The 19,361-nt window shown below is 47.5% G+C and overlaps 1 protein-coding gene across 7 annotated transcripts in view; it reads right to left on the reverse strand.

The window, feature by feature from the left end:
- The window catches only part of SPECC1 (sperm antigen with calponin homology and coiled-coil domains 1), a 286,429-nt gene that overhangs the window by 82,698 nt on the left and 184,370 nt on the right, over positions 1–19,361 (reverse strand). For all 7 annotated transcript variants that reach the window (XM_043583241.1, XM_043583239.1, XM_043583240.1 and 4 more), the window contains 3 exons: positions 7,537–7,744; positions 3,635–3,708; positions 3,042–3,220 (listed from right to left, as the gene is read on the reverse strand). In XM_043583241.1, the coding sequence (XP_043439176.1) occupies positions 3,042–3,220; positions 3,635–3,708; positions 7,537–7,744 (461 nt within the window). The remainder of the gene's footprint in view (positions 1–3,041; positions 3,221–3,634; positions 3,709–7,536; positions 7,745–19,361) is intronic.

The following is a 19,361-nucleotide window of genomic DNA, read 5'->3' on the forward strand; positions in this document are numbered from 1 at the left end:
ACTACATTGGCGTGCTCAAATTTCTGTTGGAGAAAAGGGAGGTCCACAGCCCAGCTAAAACGTGGAGATGCCACTTTGTCTGGGAGGTTACAAGGACTGTTGGCATGTGAATTCCTGACCCTCCCATCAGGGGAGGGCCAGCTGCCCAACTGGTCTCAGAGAACACAAGGGCCTTAAATCACGAGCCACTCTTATCTCCTGCTTGGAGGGACAGAGGAGCTCGGTCCGGGAAGGAAACCGTGCCAAGTTAGTGGCAAAGATAAGACTAGAGCCTCGTACCTACCTATCTTCACATCGGTTTACTCGGACTCCAAAATCAAAATGCCTTCGAAAACGTTAACAGGACCAAAGATTGCTAATGAGCTAGTTTTCAGAACGATGGAAAATACTGGGTTAAATAATGTTCTGATTTAATAAAGGCTAACTTGTATTCACACCCAGGCACTTCCTTTGCTCACCTACCAGCGTCATTATATCCCTTCAAATGCCCATTAATGCAAAATGAGAATGTGAATCAGTTAATCCCATAGTAGGACAGAGGCGCTCTTCTGATGCTCTTACCTTCTCTCAGTTGTACTTGGAGGACCTCATCAGAGAATTTTCTGCAAGTTCGTTGGCTGTGCCTGAACCAAAAATGACTTTTGAGTTCTCGCTAGGTGACCGGCAAAGTCAAATTGGGTTTCAGTCAAGAACCCATTCAGCCAAGACGGAAACACTATGTCGCTTCAGGACCTTTGAGGGTGTGAGTCAGTTTCAAGTCTTGCTCGTGGGGGAGGTTCAGGAAGTGGCTGGGCCATCGGCGAGTACCTTTCAAAGAGTCGACTCTTTGGAAGGGCCAGTCTGCAGAATTGGATCAAGAAAGCAGCCCCCGCCACTGTCTGAAGCCCCGCCCGACACGACGACGGGCGAGACACACACGGACGCCTGCAGGGTTTCAGTGATCTGCCACGTTCTGGGATGGTGCCAGCTCTACACTTCTGAAATGTTTTGTGATAGGGGATTAAACTGCTAGATCTGGGTGGGAGGTTTGCAAATCACTAGAAAATCAAGAGAGATACACACAGTGTCTATTTAAAAAAAAAAAAAGTGACCCAAAGTGTGAAGATGTAGGATATTGTATACGGATCCTAAAGAGTCAAGACGCATGCGAAGATTTCTTACGGAATCAGAGTTCAAGTTGTACAATCTGGCCTGTGTCTCAGAATCTATGTAAGAAATACAACAGCCCACATAATAACTTATTCAGGGCCACTATATAAACTCAGGACTCGTCTCTTATCCTTTACTTTTAAGATAATGTATGGATGAAGCAATGCAAGTTATGATCAGGTTCCTCTTCCAAAGACACACATTATGAAAGCGAGACAAAAGGACAAATAAACAGAAGCACAAAAGCAGACTAGGGGACCTCGTGGTCATGTCAACACTATCAAGTCTAGTCTTCCTATCCTTCCTCAATGTAAAATTCACACGCCCTGGCGGCCACAGGGTATAGGTGTGACTATAAAATAATCACCTCGATTTTCAAGCGTGAATCACGGAACAAGCTACAAATGTTGTACCTGAATCCTTCTCTACGGCCTGTTTTCTGTAAAAGTCATCAACAAAGGAAGGAGGGAGACTAACTAAAGCAAATTTGGGGAGAGAATCGAAACAGAGTTCTCATAAGAAATCTACTTTTTCCCATGCTATGAAATTCATGATAATACATCAGGCCCAAAGGCTCAGAATCTAGCCAGGGAACAAACCCTCGAGATCCCGGAAAACATGTAAGAAAAGCAAACTGTACCGAGCAGCATTCAGGACCCACTAACTCTGATTTTAAAATGCTACATTTCATATTTCAAAGGCATTTCGAAATTCCAAATAATTTCCTAATATCCACGAATCCCAAAGTTAGGGACATTTACTCCAGACTGGGGGAAGGGGACACTGCATTAGTTAAAGCCTAAAGTACTGTTTTGTAATCTCGTTTGTAAACCATTTCAATTTTAAATGATAATTAACTTTGAGCTCACTTTAGGAGTACCTTCCTCTGAAACATCCCGCTTAAGAAGAGCTTTCTGGTGGGGCACCTGGGGTGGCTCAGTCGGTTGGGCTTCCGGCCTCGGCTCAGGTCATGATCTCAGAGTTTGTGCGTTCGAGCCCCGCATTGGGCTCTGTGCTGACAGCTCGGAGCCTGGAGCCTGCTTCGGATTCTGTCTCCCTCTCTCTCTGCCCCTCCCTGGCTCATGCGCCCACACGTTCTGTCTGTCTCCCTCTCTCTCTCTGCCCCTAACCCACTCGCATTCTGTCTCGGTCTCTCGAAAATAAATACAAATTAAAAAAAAAATTTTTTAAAAAAGAAGAGCTTGTCTCTCTCTGTCCCAAAAATAAATAAACGTTGAAAAAAAAAAATTTAAAAAAAAAAAGAAGAGCTTTCTGGGGCATTACACTATGTGATTTCCCTCCCTTGGAACGGAAAAGGAAAGTGACCTATCTGCCAGATGTTGAGTTTGCCGTGCTCATCCCTTCTCATAAAGAGGGTTATTTCAAGGGCTTTTGGAGGCAGGCCACAGGCATTGCCAAGGGAGAAGCATGTCACTGGGCCGTGAGGAATGAGTCCCTTATCTGGTGGCAATTCCCCCGGGGAGCGAGTCCAACCTTTCCCACGCAAGGTGTTGCCACGGCTCGCTGAAGTGGGCACTGCCGGGCGCTAACCAGCGCTGGGATTTAAGGAGCATCCCGGACATCTTTCTAGTCTTTAAATGTAGGAGGACACGTGGCTAGAACTTTCGTACGTATGCGAGCCAAGAGTCTTCTCACCGCCTTGGGCCAGAGAACGGGCAGCCACGGGGCCCTGGATGAACCGTTCCTAGGCTGTGTTGTGGTGGCGGCCGCGGGGGAGCGAGCTTAGGAAAGGAATAAAGATTTTGCGCAGAGAGACATCAAAGCGCCACGTCTCCAGACGGCGAAGGCTCATGCATGGCGATTAAGTGAGAAGCCAAGCACTGCGCGGGTGCCCGCCAGACTCACAAACGCGTGGCTCCGTCGTGACCAACCTGCCGTGGCCCTGCATGTCCCCCAGCTCCTTCTGCAGCCTCGCGTTCTTCTCCTCTTCCTCCAGCAACCTCCGCTTCACGGCGCGTAGCTCCTGCTGTGTCTCACACTTGATGTCGTTGGCCACCACCACCGCGGTCTGCAGGTCCGCCTGGAACCGCCTCCACTCCTCGGTCTCCTCCTGAAAACGCCAGGACCCACGCCCGCGTCACCGGCCGGCCAGGCCTGGCACGTGGGCAGGGGCGCCAGGGTCCCCCCCCCCCCGTGTCACCCACCGAGGAAGACTGGCCAGGCGGCACCGAGCACCGCTCTCATGCTGCCTCACTACCGGGCAAGAGGCCCAGCACGGGTGGGAACTTACACCTTCGTGTTATCAGAGTGCTCCAGCCTGCAAATGAAAGCCTGCTTTAATTTTGTTCCCTGCCAACGCTACTCAGTGGTACCAGGGCCCGTGCCATGGGAAGGGACTCCGGGAACGCAGGCCAGGAGAGTCATCGGGAAGCTTTTCGAAGGTTTCCAAACCTAAGGCGGGGACGCTCTCGGTAAAATGATGGGGAAGGCCCCTCCCCCGTCCCCGGCTGTAGCCCCACCTCACCTTTATCTGCTTAGTGAGTGTCTTCAGCTGCCTTTCCAGGTCTGACTTCTGTTCCTCCAGCTTCATCACATTGCCTGGAAAAGAACAAGTCAGAGCGTTGGAAAAGGTGCAAGGCTCTTGGGGGAAAATAAGCTAGGTAGCAAGGGAGCAGCTCCAGATTTAGAATCCGTCCATTCTGCTACAAATTCCATCCTCAGCACCCCGATAACCGGCAGCCAGACACCGGAGGATCTTCCGGCACGGAAAACGGGATGGTTTGGGAAATAAGCGGTGTTTCGTTAGGTTATACCATCGGATGACAGGTGGTAGACCCATGCAGCACTCTGGGAAGACGTAAACTGCCACTCACATTTATTACACTCCCTCTCGGCCTCCCTGACAGTCGCACACTATCGTCCTGAATGTCCTCTAAAGCTGTGAGACCGAAGGCTTTTGTATAACAGAGGAGGTGACTGGTTATTACTCCGGTGACTTTTAGATCAGCTGCCAGGGTCGTGGTTCTTAATCGTACTTAAGCCTCCGAATCGCCTGGGAAGCCTCTCCAGAGCACACAGGTTCAAAGCCCCAGGCTCTGACCCATAGAAAGGGAACGCCCGGGGGGCGGAAGGGGCGGGGGGAGGGGGGGGGGGAGACAGGATCTGGGGTGGGTGTATTTTAACAGCTCCAAAGTGACCTGACCGCTCTCCCTAATTAAGAACATCCTCAGTCCTTTCCTCTCTCTGTCTCCGATTCTTCCACATGGCTACTGGACTCATTTCAATTTAAGTCTGATTGTGTCCCAATTAAAATTCTTCAACGGTTCTTCGTGATTCATTCCAGGGCAGTAGATGTCTATTAAGGATATGAGTCAGAATTACCAGAGAGGCTTCAAAAAGAATAAACACATGGTCAGGGCCCACATGGGACAATCTAATGCAGCACTGGGGGCCTCAGAATCTGTGGCTGGGGGTCAATGCTACAGAATAAGAAAACGCTCCTTAACTTTGTTTCTATTTTTCTGTCCATTTCTCTCAAGGAACTTATAGAGGGGAGTGACTGGTCTTGGGCTGGATTTGTGTGTCCCTGGGTCTCCCAGTGAAGAGACATCTTAGTAGTACCTTAATATGCTGGAAGGAGGTTAAAAAGCTTCTCAAGGCGAGTGAGCCTAGATGGCTCAGTCGGTTAAGCGTCCAACTTAAGCTCAGGTCATGATCTCACGTTTCGTGAGTTTGAGCCCTGCATCAGGCTCTGTGTTGACAGCTCAGAGCCTGGATGGAGCCTGCTTCGGATTCTGTGTCTCCCTCTTTCTCTGCCCTTCCTCCACTCATGTGCCTGCACGCTCTCTCTCTCTCAAAAATAGGTAAACATTAAAAAAATTTTTTTTAAAAAGCTTCTCAAAAGACACACAGTCTGTGTTATTTTCAATCTTGGGTATGTTGTGATCCAACCCCAGGGAGTGGCCTGACATCTGCTCAGAACATTAATTATATGCTGGCTTTCTTGGTGGGTCTGTGCTGACTTTTAAGGATCTGGGGACCACACAACCAAACTCTCAAGGGCAATGTAACAAAAACAAAACAAAACCAAACTTCTCTTCTTTGACTTTATGCTTGTCAAGCATGGTGCTGTGTTTGGAAATATACATGGACGGGGGCAGGGGGGTTTGGTCGTATTCTCAAGCAATGACTACTGAGAATGGTCTGAATGCTGTGGACACTGAATGCTAACGTCCTGTAGCTGTCCTGCATGGCACATCCAATGAAGATGGAACTCGGGTGCTAACCAATCAACCACAGTGTAGACTATACAGTCAATCCTCATCATTTGTGGAAGTTATGTAAAGTTGTCATGCATGCAGAATTAGTGAATACTAAACTATTGGTCCTATGGGGAATACGGAGTTAGGTTCTTGTGAGCCTCTGGTCACAACATTTTTATCAAAGGAGACATTACTTGTGTTACACAGGTTTGTTTGCCAATGTCCTTAAAAAAAAAAAAAAAAAAAAAAAAAGCCCATCCCAACAATGCTGGAAACCTGCTTATCCACGGGACCCTTTTCCTGTATAACACTCAGCAGGCATTTTGAAAATTCTTCTGGGGCGCCTGGGTGATTCAGGCGGTTCAGCGTCTGACTCTTGATTTCAGCTCAGGTCATGATCTCACGGTTTGTGGGTTCAAACCCCACATCGGGCTCTGTGCCGACAGTGTGGAACCTGCTGGGGATTCTCCCTCTCTCTTTGCCCCTCCTCCTCTCATGCTCCCCAGTCCTCAAAATAAATAAACTTAAAAAAAGATTCTTCTGCACCTCCTAAACCTGCCTCACCTGCAAAGTTTTTTACTTTCTCATGGTGTGTGGCCTTTTGAGCCTTGAGAGCCAACCAGTGCCAGCTGAGAAGGGTTTAACGCTTTCCTGGCCCTGAGAAACAGGGCTGTAAATTTATTTGGTTTTTGGTTTCATAACAATGCAGTCCACTACATTTTCTTTCAACCAGACATCATCTCACCAATCTGCAAATCTAGATGCTTTTCCATCTTTTCCACGGCTTCATCGTGGACCACAGATTTTACTTCAGCATCTTCCAGACCAGTCTCATATACGGGTTGGTGACTTTCCTCTTCTCTTCCCTGGAAGTTCCCATTAACATTGAACTCACAGCCAACAGCACTAAAACTTGTGCTTGAACAAAACGTGTCTAGCGCACATATTTTCTCCGTAAAGCACATCACATCTCTCCTGCTATAGGGACCCTAGATAAGGAGGATGGACTATAAGCCTCAGGGAACTTTGCAGGCAACCAGCTATGCTATTTTTAGCAATGGCCAGTGTCATGAAAAGCTCTGTGCATTAGTTCTCGTGTTCCAAAAGCAAAACACACTAGGGGGCGCCTGGGTGGCTCAGTGGGTTCAGCATCCAACTTCAGCTCAGGTCATGATCTCGCGGTCTGTGGGTTTGAGCCCCGCGTCGGGCTCTGTGCTGACAGCTCAGAGCCTGGAGCTTCCTTCAGATTCTGTATCTCCCTCTCTCCCTGTCCCTCTCCCACTCACACTCTGTCTTTCTCTCTCTCTCAAAAATAAACATAAAAAAATTAAAAAAAAACAAACAAACCACTAGATGGGATCATTTTGATAAAGCTCATTTGGACAAGGCAGGCAATGTTTAACTAACCCCTTTTAAAGTCTTTCCCTAGTCAAAGCAAACAATGAGTCCATAAAGAAGCCATATATTGGAGCCTCTTCAGTAACAAAGTGGCCAACATCTGTAAGTTACTTGATATCCTACCTTCAATGGGACACACGCTAGAATTGTTTTCTCCCTGAGCCCAAGAGCACACACTGCTCAAACCCATCTGACCATCTGTCACACCTTCCCATCCATCAGGCCCAAAAGACAAAGCTCTGTCAAGGCCGGACGAGTGCAGTCAGCGGTGTGGCTCACGCACAGCACACCTGACACTCCAAAATGCGTTTGCTCCTTTTCACCGTCACCCCACGCTGCTGGCTCGATGTTCAATGATTGTTTCTTTGGTGCCACCCGTTTTCCAGTTAAAGGCGTTAAGTATCCTGCCTTTTTCCTCCTAGGAGACCGTAGACTATGCGCAAGGAAGACTTTTCTTTTTTTTTTTTTAATGTTAATTTTTATTTTTGAGACAGAGAGAGACAGAGCGTGAACGGGGGAGGGTCAGAGAGAGTGGGAGACACGGAATCCGAAGCAGGCTCCAGGCTCCGAGCGGTCAGCACAGAGCCCGACGCGGGGCTCGAACCCATGGACCGTGAGATCGTGACCTGAGCTGAAGTCGGACGCTTAACCAACTGAGCCACCCAAGCGCCCCTAGGAAGACTTTTCAAAAAATAATTCTCGCAGGCCCTCCCCAGCACCCTGCTGGCTCCTGGCCTACCTGTGACCAGGGCGTGATTTTACTCACTTTCTAGCTCACTGATGAGCTGGTTGTTATGTAACTTGACAGCCCGATGCTGTTCCACCTGATCTTCCAGTTCAAATATGGTTTCCTTCATGTCTTTAATCTCCGCATCGCTCTCTGACGCTTTCTCCTGCAGCTTGAGGCTGGTTCTGCTCAACTGTTCTGCCTGACGATCACATATCTCCTTCAAGTAAGAATAATCCTTTTCCACCTAGAACGAAAGGAAGGTTTCCCGGTCAGCATAACAGGAAAATGTTCCTCGCACATCAGCCCTAGGCTCATCCACGCACAGCAAGGGAAGCTCTGTGCACGCACGGTACTTGACACCTGTATTCTTAGCCTCAGAAACAGCCAAGGCTATAAATATAGAGAAACGTGATGTGTGCAAAAGGCCAAATGGTGGATGCTGTGTCCCTTCCTACAGGCATAAGGAAAGCTGCAGGTACCCAAGGGCCCTTCTGTCCTGCAGCTGGGTGCAACAGCGCTCCCCCGGGAGGCCCTGGTATTGCACCGCAAGAGCTGGCCTCCTCACATCTGCTGTGGCACAGCGCCCTCTGCTGGCGAGCCGGGAACAGTGCCCCCAGGACCTGACTGATTCCGCGCCCCCCCCCTCCCCCACCGCCCCTGATCCCGGCCACCCTCCCACCCCCCGCAAACTCCAAATCCCTTCAGTAAAGTACTTGCGGTCATGGTGTTTCTTTAGAGAAATACGACATTAATGTGATGGAGAACACCAGCGGAAGGCACAGAACACAAACATGTACGTGCACCAGACACAGAAAAGAGGCACGGGACAGGCATTCTTCACCTTTTCAGTTCTTAATCATTAAACATTTCGAACGCAGAAAAGCCCCCAACGTGACGAGATAGCCATGCGCCCAAACGGACTTAACGATGGTTAAATTTTGCCATGTCTGCTAAATATTTTGACTTTAACAAGATTTAGTGAAGCCCCAACCTTCTCTCCCACCCCAGAGTAATTTGCATTATCCTAAAATTGGCGTGCACTTGTTCCGAAATGGTTTTCACTTTTACTATATATGACTGTGCCCATAATACATACATAGTATTATGTACATAGTTCTGCTTTAGAATTTGTATACAAGTCATAGACTTGTTACGCTTTCGTAAAACTTGTTTTTAATCACGTTTTTGACATGTATCCACACTGATATCTACAATGCTGTCATTACTTTAAATGTTTCACAGTATTTGGTCTATAGTCTATCTATAGTCTGTCTATAGTCCTTTAAATAATGTTGCAAAATAGCTATACACTTACCAATTAATATAAGCTTGGTACCTAATAGATTTCTTCCTAGATTTGGAGGCATCTCCATTTACAGTAACATTTTTTTTTTTACCATTGCATTTAAGGGGTAAAACCTTCTGGCCGTAGGGGTGCCTGGGTGGCTCAGCCGGTTAAGTGTCCGACTCTTGATTTTGGCTCAGATCATGATCTCACAGTTTGTGAGTTCGAGCCCCGCACTGGGCTCTGTGCTGACAGCGCTGAGCCTGTTGGGATTCTCTCCCTCTCTCTCTCTCTCTGCCCCTCCTCAGCTCATGCTCTCTCTCTCAAAATAAATCAATAAACATAAAAAAAAAAACAAAACCCTTCTGGGTGTAAGTTCTAGGCAGGCAGAGACCCTGTCTGCTTTCTTCACCATCATATCCCTGGCACCTGCACAGCATCAAACACACAGGAGGCACCTAGCGAAAACCTGATGAATGAATACAGACACTGGACAGCAATATTGCATCTGTTTTTCAATTGGGACGTTGCGGTAAGGAATAAAGAAAGAAAGAAAGAAGGGAGGGAGGGGGAGAGAGAGGGAATACAGAGGGAACCAGTACACTGCCTACCTCAAAGGTGAGCTCTGTTCTGTGAAACCTGTATTTCAATTATAAAGGCGTGTGGCTGGATACTGCAATAGAAAATACATCATTGTAGCTGCTGTGGTACATCGAGATTGCTGGCCTGGAGCCAGACTACCGGAGCTGAAATCCCAATTCTGCCCAAGTCAGTCCAGGGTTCTTCTTCTTCTTTCTTTTTTTTTAAAATATATATATAATTGTTTAATGTTTATTTCTGAGAGAGACAGACAGACACAGCGTGAGCAGGGAATGCACAGGAAGGGGGGGAGACAGAATCCGAAACAGGCTCCAGGCTCTGTGCTGAAAAGAGCCTGACACGGGGCTCGAACTTACAAACCTTGAGATCACGACGCGAGCTGAAGTCGGACGCTTAAACGACTGAGCCACCCAGGTGCCCCCAGCCCTGGGTTCTGTAATCTCCCTGCCTCCGTTTCCTCATCTGAACAATTAAATGAAATACTGCACTTAAAGAGTTTATCGCCCTGCCTGACACATGGGAAGCACTCAATAAAAGTTACTGTATCTCTCCTAACTGCCTCATGTCTCCGTGTGTGCGACGTTAGATGATAATATGACACAGGTCCAGGAAGTCCACAACACACAAAACAGACCAAGTCTTATATCCGCCGATAGCTCCAGAATAAACACAAGACTTTAGGTAGAAGGAGGGGCACGGCGTTTTAGATACGAGAAGGCTGAGCTTCGACGGCATTTGTAAAGCAGCAGAGGAAGGAAGCTCACACTATGAGCCCTGCACCCTGAGTAAGACCGTGGCTTTCTGCACAGCGGGCTGGGCTCCGTGTCCAGGAACTCTCAGGCTGAGGGCCGCTCACCTGGTGCCTAGAAACATGCCTGTTACTTGCGTGGGACCTACTGTGCGTCAGGAGTGAAACTGAAGGATGCACCCTGAGGAGGGTCTCCACACGCGGCCGAGGCTGCTGGCCTCCCACAGGCCCCGACCCACCTTTACTTCCTACACGTTGGCCCCTCGTGATCACAACCACCGGACGGCAGGCGAGGCGGTGGGGAGGGGGCCGCTGGGATGTGTGCGGTGGCCCGCTGGGGCCAGTAAACCTGCAAGTCAGGATGCCGTTTCAGATCACACACCTCATTCCTCCTTCTTGACTGGGGAGTCGTCCTCTCAAGTTTAGCAATATATTCCGGAAAGCTCTTTCATTAAGACAAGCAACAACGACAAGGCCCTTAAAGTCGCTTCGCAACGTCTTCCTGCAGGGGCTTGCTAAGTAGTAACAGGCAGGTGTTATTATATCCATTTTACAGATTCACAGATGGAGAGAGGGCGAAGCCAAGCTAATGAAAAAGAACAACGCAATTTATCAGGTATCTAGGGCCAACACCTGGTACTTCCATGACCCTTAGAGTTCTAGGCTGCCCTCCTGCCGGCCAGTCCTTTAGAGTCCAGCTTCTCTAGTTCAATAACTGCTCTATCCAACAACCAGCAACGTGATTTTTACTGTCTCCCCTTCTTTTTTTTTTTTTTTTTAATGTTTACTCATTTATTTTGAGAGAGAGACAGAGAGCATGGCGAGAGGGAGGGAGGGAGAGAATCCCAAGCAAGCTCCCCACTGTCAGCACAGAGCCCGATGTGGGGCCTGAACTCACGAACTGTGAGATCATGACCTGAGCCGAAGTCAAGAGGTGGAGGCTGAACCGACTGAGCCACCCAGGCGCCCCTCCGAGGTCTCGAGAAATCACCTCATGCATTCCACAGATGACCTCTCATCTTCAAAAATCAACTTTCTCTAGAAATGGGCGTGAAGAATTGTATTACAAACAGATTCAAATGAGTTTCCCATGGAGGGAGTGGGAGCCACAGTCCTTCCTGGAGAGGGCTGTTTAGAGCCAGTGCTTCAAGCTCCGGCAACCGCCAGAGGGCAGACGGCAGCAAGGACCTCGTGGGATTCACAACCAAGGCGCAGCTTCCCACCCTTCCGGGACCCAGGATGCAGGGTCGGGCAGGGTGGCTCTGAGACAGACGGGCTAGAACCTGCTGTCCCCACCCCACCCCCTCCCAGGGTTACCTCCTACTCCCCTCAAGATCCAAGTTCTAAATCAAACAAAAGGATGTGTTCTGATGACTCAGGTTTTCATTGTGAACTTTTCTATTGTGTTCTAATCAAATAACAATTCTAATTCATTGAGACTTGAAAGCTTGTTCTTTTCAAACCAAGAAAGCTCTGGCCTTAAGACTACAGTGTGTTTGAGTCCTCTCGTCTGCCTCAAATGTTTTTCTAACCCTTCTTTATGGTCATGGAACCAGAAAGCAGTACAAATCAGTGATGAGGAGTAAAGACCCAATATTGAATCCTGGCCTTCGTCAATTCATCAGTAAGCTAGTAACATTAGCCATTCTCTGTCTTGGTTTTTTCAAGTGCAAAACATTAGATAATGACAGTATTTCTAGCATAAAAACATGATTAAATGAGATGAAATGATCTAAAGCCTCCAGGAGCACCTAGCACATACAGAGCACTAAACTATTAACTGTTATTTTTAAAATACGATAATAAATTTTGTTTCTTTAACATTTACATTAAAAAAATTTTTTAACGTCTATTTATTTCTGACAGGGCGCATGCGCGCGCACACGTGCAAGCAGGGGAGGGGCAGAGTGGGAGGGGGACAGAGGATCTCAAGTGGGCTCCATACTGACAGTAGACAGCCTGATGTGGGGCTTGAACTCAGGAATCGCAAGATAATGACCTGAGCCGAAACTGGACACTTAACCAATTGACTGAGCCACCCAGGTGCCCCTAAATTTTGCTTTTATGTGCTTAAAAAAATTTTTTTTAACATTTATTTTTGAGAGAGAGCCAGAGTGCAAGCAGGGGAGGGGCAGAAAGAGAGGGAGACACAGACTCAGAAGCAGGCTCCAGGCTCTGAGCTGTCAGCACAGAGCCCAACGTGGGGCTCGAACTCAAGGACTATGAGATCACGACCTGAGCCAAAGTCGGACGTTTAACCGAAGGAGCCACCCAGGCACCCCCCCCCCCTAAATTTTGTTTTTTAACATATTGATACGATTATCACAGCCTCTCTCCTATATTCCATTACAAGTTTCTCTAACATTCATTCATTTATTCAGGAAGAATATAACTGGATACCTAATATATGGAAAAAGTCACAATGTTAAAACTACACAGCTGATCCCCAAAAAACATGGGGGTTAGTGGGCACCGACCTCCCCTACATGGTTGAAAACTTTATTGCTTTACTAAACTATAACTTTTGACTCCACCAAAACTTAACTCCTAATAGCCTACTATGAAGCCTTGCTGATCACATAAATGTCGACGAACACATATTTTGCATGTTATACGTATTACAGGCCGTATTCTTGCGGTAAAGGAAGTTAGAGACAATGTTATTTAGAAAATCATCAGGAAGAGAAAATACATTTACAGTACTGTACTTGCTGAAAAAAACCTCCGCATGTAAAGTGGACCCGTGCTGTTCAAGGGTCAGCTGTGTATGGTATGAAAGTAAATAAACTTGGGAGCGACTGCTTGAGTAACTTCACCATGAGTAAGAGTGTGTTATTTTTGTTGTGTTTGTTTTTACATCTAACTTTGTTCCTCCAAAACTCCGTTCGCTTACTTCTTGGCCCTGTTTCGAATATATACTGCCGATGGAGAGCCATGTTTCATTCACGCTGGCCAAAACTTGAACTTTTCTTCTGTTTATTTTTTTGCAATGCTATTCTGCCAAGGGAGAGCAGAGCATGGCCATTTAGTTTAAGCTTTTGTTATGGAAAAAGGAAAATGGCTAGGAAACCCTCAAAGAAATGGGTAAGCATCTGTATTTCACTCTGGCAACTTTCTAGATTTTCAGATGAGCGCTCAGGGAGGTGCTCCCTGAGTGCTCAAAATGCCGGGGCTTCGCAGACAAGCCCTAAGGTCAAGTTGAGGAAAAAAAAGTGCTCAGGCCTAATCTCAGGAAAGGTGTTAACACGTCTACAGAGAAAAATGGGCCCCTCGGAAGGGAAGTGGGGGGGGGGGGGCGAGGGGCGGTCAGCCCAGGAAATCCAGAAAGGGAGAGACCACACTGGGTCCAGGGGAGTGCCCCCTCCACCTTTACTCAAACATCACGTGTCTCTTTGCCAAACCCTCAGGTTCAGCCCACAAACTCCTTCACAAGGTTTTGAGAACAGAGCCCTACGGGGGTGGGGGTGGGGGTGGGGCTGGGGAGTGGAGGGAGCCAGCAGTCACATGGCAACACAGGACTGCCATCATGTCCTGGGCCACCTGACTGTCAGATCTGACCTAATAAAGGCCGCAAGGGCGTTCTGCTTCACAGAGGGCCCTTCCTAAGCTTCAGCTCCTGGTGCACAGCAGGCTTCAAGCTCTGGACCACAAGGCTGGGGCCCGAGGCGCGGTCCCTGAGCAATGGCCCCCCTCGCAGGCTTCCCGGTGCAGAGCCTACAGGCCTTCCCCAAGCTGCCTGGACAAGTGTCTCCTCTCGACTTGAAAACAGGCTCTGTTACACAGGTTTCTCACTGCCTTCTTCCCAGCACGAAGTCACAGGACCGCTTTTGCCCAGAGAACTGATACACTGGCGTCCACCAAAGGCACCGGAGAGCACGAGGGACGCTGAGCCCAAAACCACTGAAACGTCCACGTTTTCAGCCTCAACAACTCAACCTTAACCGACTCTCCCACAAGTACCCAGTTCATGATGCACGCAGGAGACGTGATCCCTAAGCTCCCCCTTGGACTCTACCAAACAGATTCGCCAATACTTCTGACCTCCTCCGAGATGCCAGGGAAGGGCAAGGGGCTTTCACACAGGTGATCCTAGCTGATCTACCATGGGGACAGTGACCCCACAGAGCTGAGGGCCCCTCTGAAAAAGCGACACCACCGATGAGACCTAACGCTTAAGGCAGGGTGAGGCAAGTCAAGGACGGGGAATGGGGAGGGGGACAAAGACAGGGGCCAGCGCGCCTTCGGTGGAGAGAGCCTCCCAAACAACAAAACTCCTGATGCAGACAAAGACTGGGCCAGGCAGGGCCCGTACAGGGGAGCTGGGGGTGCAACAGAAGGTGGCTGCTGGGTGTCCATCAGGGGCTGCATTGGGTGCAAATGGCCGAAGGCTTTACCCTGAATTCGGGAGATCACTGCGAGCACTTCACGGAGAACGGACGGGAATGGGGGAAAGCGAACCCCCTCTCTGGGGGCTGCGGCAAACAGTGCTCTCTCCCTTACCCAAAAGTCATTCTCCATTTCTTTCTAAGAATCCCGATTTGGTTTAAGAATCGGGCTGTGATCTTGTGATATCAAGGGAAGTGGGCTGGGGGAGGGTGCGTGTGGCCCAGTTGTGACCAGACACAAAGGTAAAAGTTGCTGAGGGCCCCCCCGCCGCCCCCTGCCAAGCCGGGGAAAACTGTTCTCCCGATAGGACTGAGGTATCGGGGAGCTGCCGAGGCGCCTGCCTGTCAGGACTGTGGGGATCACATGCTGAGGATCCCGTGCCCTCTTGGCAGGAAGGCCGTGGAATCACAGAGCCCTGACGTCACACAGCCCCTGGACCACAGCTACCAACTTCCTGCCTCCTGACTTCCGATTACAGGAGGAAAGTGAGCCGCTGGCTTCAGCCGCTGGCACTAAGGGTTTCTGTTTCTTAGGATCCAAAGCATGGCCTGGGCATCCTCACGGACCACCTGCTATTTAAGCAGGCTCCAAGGTCACCTCAGTCCTTCAAAGGGTCTTATTCTGCTGTCATGGCTACAGAATCATCTACTTGGTGCATCTTTCTCTCAAATTCTGGTTTTGCCATTTGCGGCCAGTGGCTCCCCTAATCAGCTTGGCCTGGTGACCAATACTGGTCACACAATGATTACTGCACCTCTGAGTTTTCTCCGACCACTCACAACAAGTGTTTCTTTTCTTTTTTTTTTAATTTTTTTAATGTCAATTTATTTTGGGGAGAGACAGAGTGTGAGTGGGGGAGGGGCAGAGAGAGAGAGAGAGAGAGAGAGGGAGACACAAAATCTGAAGCAGGTTCCAGGCTCTGAGCTGTCACCACAGAGCCCTATGCAGGGCTCGAACTCGAGCTGTGAGATCATGACCTGAGCCAAAGTCGGATGCTCAACTGACTGAGCCACCCAGGCGCCCCAGCATGTATTTCTTTATAATCTCCTCTCTCCTCTGGAAGAGACACCCGAGTTTCTGCTTTAGAAAGAACTAAATTTCTAAGGATACCACCTATAAGCTTTCAACCTCAGGGGTGGGGCGGGGGGGGGAGGGAGGGAACAACGACAATACTTTCTTTTAAAACTTCTAGGTTTCAAGGCTTATAGACACTGTAACTTGAAATCAAGATCTCAACCAACTGCAAATGTGATCGTTAGAAAACCATAAACCTGGATTGCAGTATAGTCTGAAAAACCAATAATCCCATTTAATGACATGCTGCTTGCTGGCTGGGGCAGGCATTCCTCTCTCTCTCTCTCTCTTCCTCTCTCTCGAAAGGAAGAGAGAGAGAGAGAGAGGGAGAGCGAATGAGTGTGGCTTATAGGAGGCTGAGGCATCTGTGGAAATGACAGCCATCCTCAAAGTCGTACGGAGGCAAGTTTTATAACCACACGGTAATCTGCCAGCAAAATGTATATATAGGATATCAGAGAAGCTGACAAGAATGGAGATACTAGCAAACAGCTGAAGACAAAGAAATGAGAGGAACAGAGAGCCTCTGAAATAATCCCAATGATTGTAAATGTCCTACCAATTTCCCATTTACTGTAGGAAGAACAGATCCACCTTGCACCAAAAAAAAAAAAAAAAAAAAAAAGTACATTTTAAGGCTTTTCAGAGGCTCTTCTAATAGTATCTGAGTCATTTGTGTAACTTACGGAAACTGGAAATTTATACAGATTTACTCAATCAGATCACAGGGTGGTTTGGTATTGCTTTTCCTCTCTTTAGTAAACAGGCAATTTTGTTCTTTTCTCCTAACAGTCGCCTTCTGCCATGAATTTGAATGGATGAATGCAGAGCTCAAGCGCAGAAGTTGTTCATCACCAAGAAAACTGCTTGGTGGTTAACAGGACGCTCACTCAGACATCGGCTCAAGGAGGTGAAATGTGAAAAGTCTAGCAAATGTCCTGCAAAGTGACTGAGAACTAAAGAATTAGAATTTGCGCTGGGAATGCAAAGATGACTTAACACTGGACTGCCTTAGAAAATCTGTTATTCTAATTGACCTTGTTAACAAGTTAAAAGAGAAAAACCACCATGATTATATAAGAACTACTCTAAGATCAGATCTGAGAGATGTTTAAGACCTACAACAGATGTAGAAAAATTCAACCCCTATCCTTTTAAAAAAAAAAAACAAACAAATCAGTTCCTAGCAAAATACTTGTATAACTCAATAAAAGGTACACAGCACGTGCCTACGACAGACATCCTTGATACCAAAATGTTGAAGACACTCCCCTTAAATCAGGAACGAGGCCAAGATCCGCCCCCCTCCGCCTCCACACCAACCACACTTCTGTTCTACACCCTACGATGAAGAGGGGCTGCCCAAGGTCACAGAATTAATCACAGTTAACCGAGTCAGGAGGACCCACGCTTTCCACTTATCAATCCATCGCTTCACATCATTCTATGTTTGTACTACAAGTGCTCCTGTGTCCTTCGGGCTTGAGTCCCTTAACATCTTATCACTTGAATTCATGGTTGCTGGCAGATCAACTGATATCGCCCTGGGGTTACAATAAGCTTTCGGTCAGCCTAGAAAGTCCGGGTTTTACACCTTTTCGAAGGTAACAGAAAAAAGCACAGGTAACGAGCCCGCTGTGATTATAGGTCAATGCCCTTGTGCACTAAGACGGCACAAAATCACAGACCTGGGATCTCAAGTATGAAAGCAACTCCAGGTGACCTGGTGCTTCACACAGTCTTACCTCGAAATACCAGCTACAGTCTCTTCCACTCTACTGACAAATTTTTGATGATTCTAATCAGCGTGTAATACAAAGGGAATACAGGAATAACATAATTAACAGCTGACTTAAAATGTATATGCTGTACCTTGCACTCCACAGAAAATGCAAAGCTTTTTTCTTTTTCTCCAAATTAGACTTGGTTTGCCCCAGAAAAATTCTCAATTTTACTGTCCTCGTGTAGATAAAGCTAGAAGGAAGGGCAAACTCGTACCTTTAAATGCTGTCATTACCAACCAAGCAATGACCGACTTAACCGAACACAGAATTTCACTCAAAAAACTAAGAAGAAACCAAGGAAATACAGACAAGCAGGATAAAAGGATTAATAAAGATAAAAGCAGAAACAAATGAATGAAATAGGTTAACGTAGAACCGGTAAACGAATCCAGCTGGTCTGTGTGTTCGAGGATTCAAGGCATGTGGAGTGACATACTCTATCCTTCTGAATAAGAAGATTAAATATTTTACTTATGCTGACACAGGTTGGTACACGTGCCTAAACGTGCATAAACTGGGGAGACGTCCGAGAAGACATACAGCAAACTGTCAACACTGTTTTTCTCCAAGTGACGGGACTGAAGGTAGTGTTAATTTTTCTCTTTATACGTTTCCATATTTCCTAAACCTTCCGTAACGAATACATAATTTTCATGGCCAGAAGAAGTGAAGCTACTGTTTTGAGATACCAAATTATTTCTTGGTGACCCATGTATATAATGTAATGTCAATCGAAATACCGAAGAGGCAGGTGAAGGACTGAGGGGGCACTTCAAGAAGGTCATCTGGAAGATGACGCATTTTGCAACAGTGATGGAGAGAAACTGATTTCAGACACTGGAAGTTAACGTAAAGCTACAATCACCAACTTAAACTTCAAATGGGCACCTGGCGAGTACCTTCTATGGAATCACTTCCATACTTTCAAATTTTATTGAAATTTTATTTAGCATTTTAGCTGTAAATTTAGAACACTGACAATGATAAAAAAAAAAAAAAAGAAACAAAAAAGTAACACTACCTACCACTCAGATTATCAAACAACCAAGCCAGAACCAAGTTACAACAAACTAATCTTTTAAAAAAATTTTTTTAACGTGTATTTATTTTTGAGAGAGAGAGCACAAGCAGGGGAGGGTCAGAGAGAGAGGGAGACACAGAATCCCAAGCAGGCTCCGGGCTCTGAACTGTCAGCACAGAGCCCGACGCGGGGCTCGAACCCACGAACCGCGAGATCATGACCTGAGCCACAGGTGTATGCTTAACCAACTTAACCAACCCAGGCACCAGGCAGTAGACTAATCTAAAGGCAGATGAAGCAGTGGAGAAAAATCACCCTGTGAGCTCATGGCACAACTTTTTTCTTTTCTTTTTTTTGTGTGTGTGTGTGTGTTTGCTTATTTTGAGGGAGAGAGAGAGCTTATAGGGGTGAAGAAGCAAAAAGAGTGGGAGAGAGAATCCCAAGCAGCCTCTGCCTTCTCGACTGTGTGAGATCAGGTCTTGAGCTGAAATCAAGAGTCGGACGCTTAACTGACTGAGCCACCCAGGCGCCTACAGCTTGTTTCTTAAAACAGTGACAACCCTAAGGTGGGAAGTGATTTCAACCTCCCTCTCTCACCACCAGACCCCTAACATCACAGATCCAGAGCTTGCAGGAAACGGAAACTAGGAAGCCACCTGTCTATGCCTTTCCAGCACTGCCCTGTGAGCAGGCAGGATATTATAGAATTACCAGCAACTTTATCATGTGACAAAGTTGCAGACTGACGAAAGGATTATTTTTAAAAACGAAACAGGGATCATTTACTTGATCGTGGGCTGGGTAAGATCTTCCCCAGTGAAGAAGGGGAGGAAAAAAGAGGCGATGAAGACCAGATCTGAATGACCCAGCAACTGGATACCAAGCATTGGCAAGGGTTCAGGGAAACGGGCACTCCCGTGGATCAGCTGGTGGGAACACTTCTGGGGGGAAACTGGCTGAATG

This window comes from Prionailurus bengalensis, chromosome E1 (assembly GCF_016509475.1).
Source record: "Prionailurus bengalensis isolate Pbe53 chromosome E1, Fcat_Pben_1.1_paternal_pri, whole genome shotgun sequence".
Classification (NCBI taxonomy): domain Eukaryota; kingdom Metazoa; phylum Chordata; class Mammalia; order Carnivora; family Felidae; genus Prionailurus; species Prionailurus bengalensis.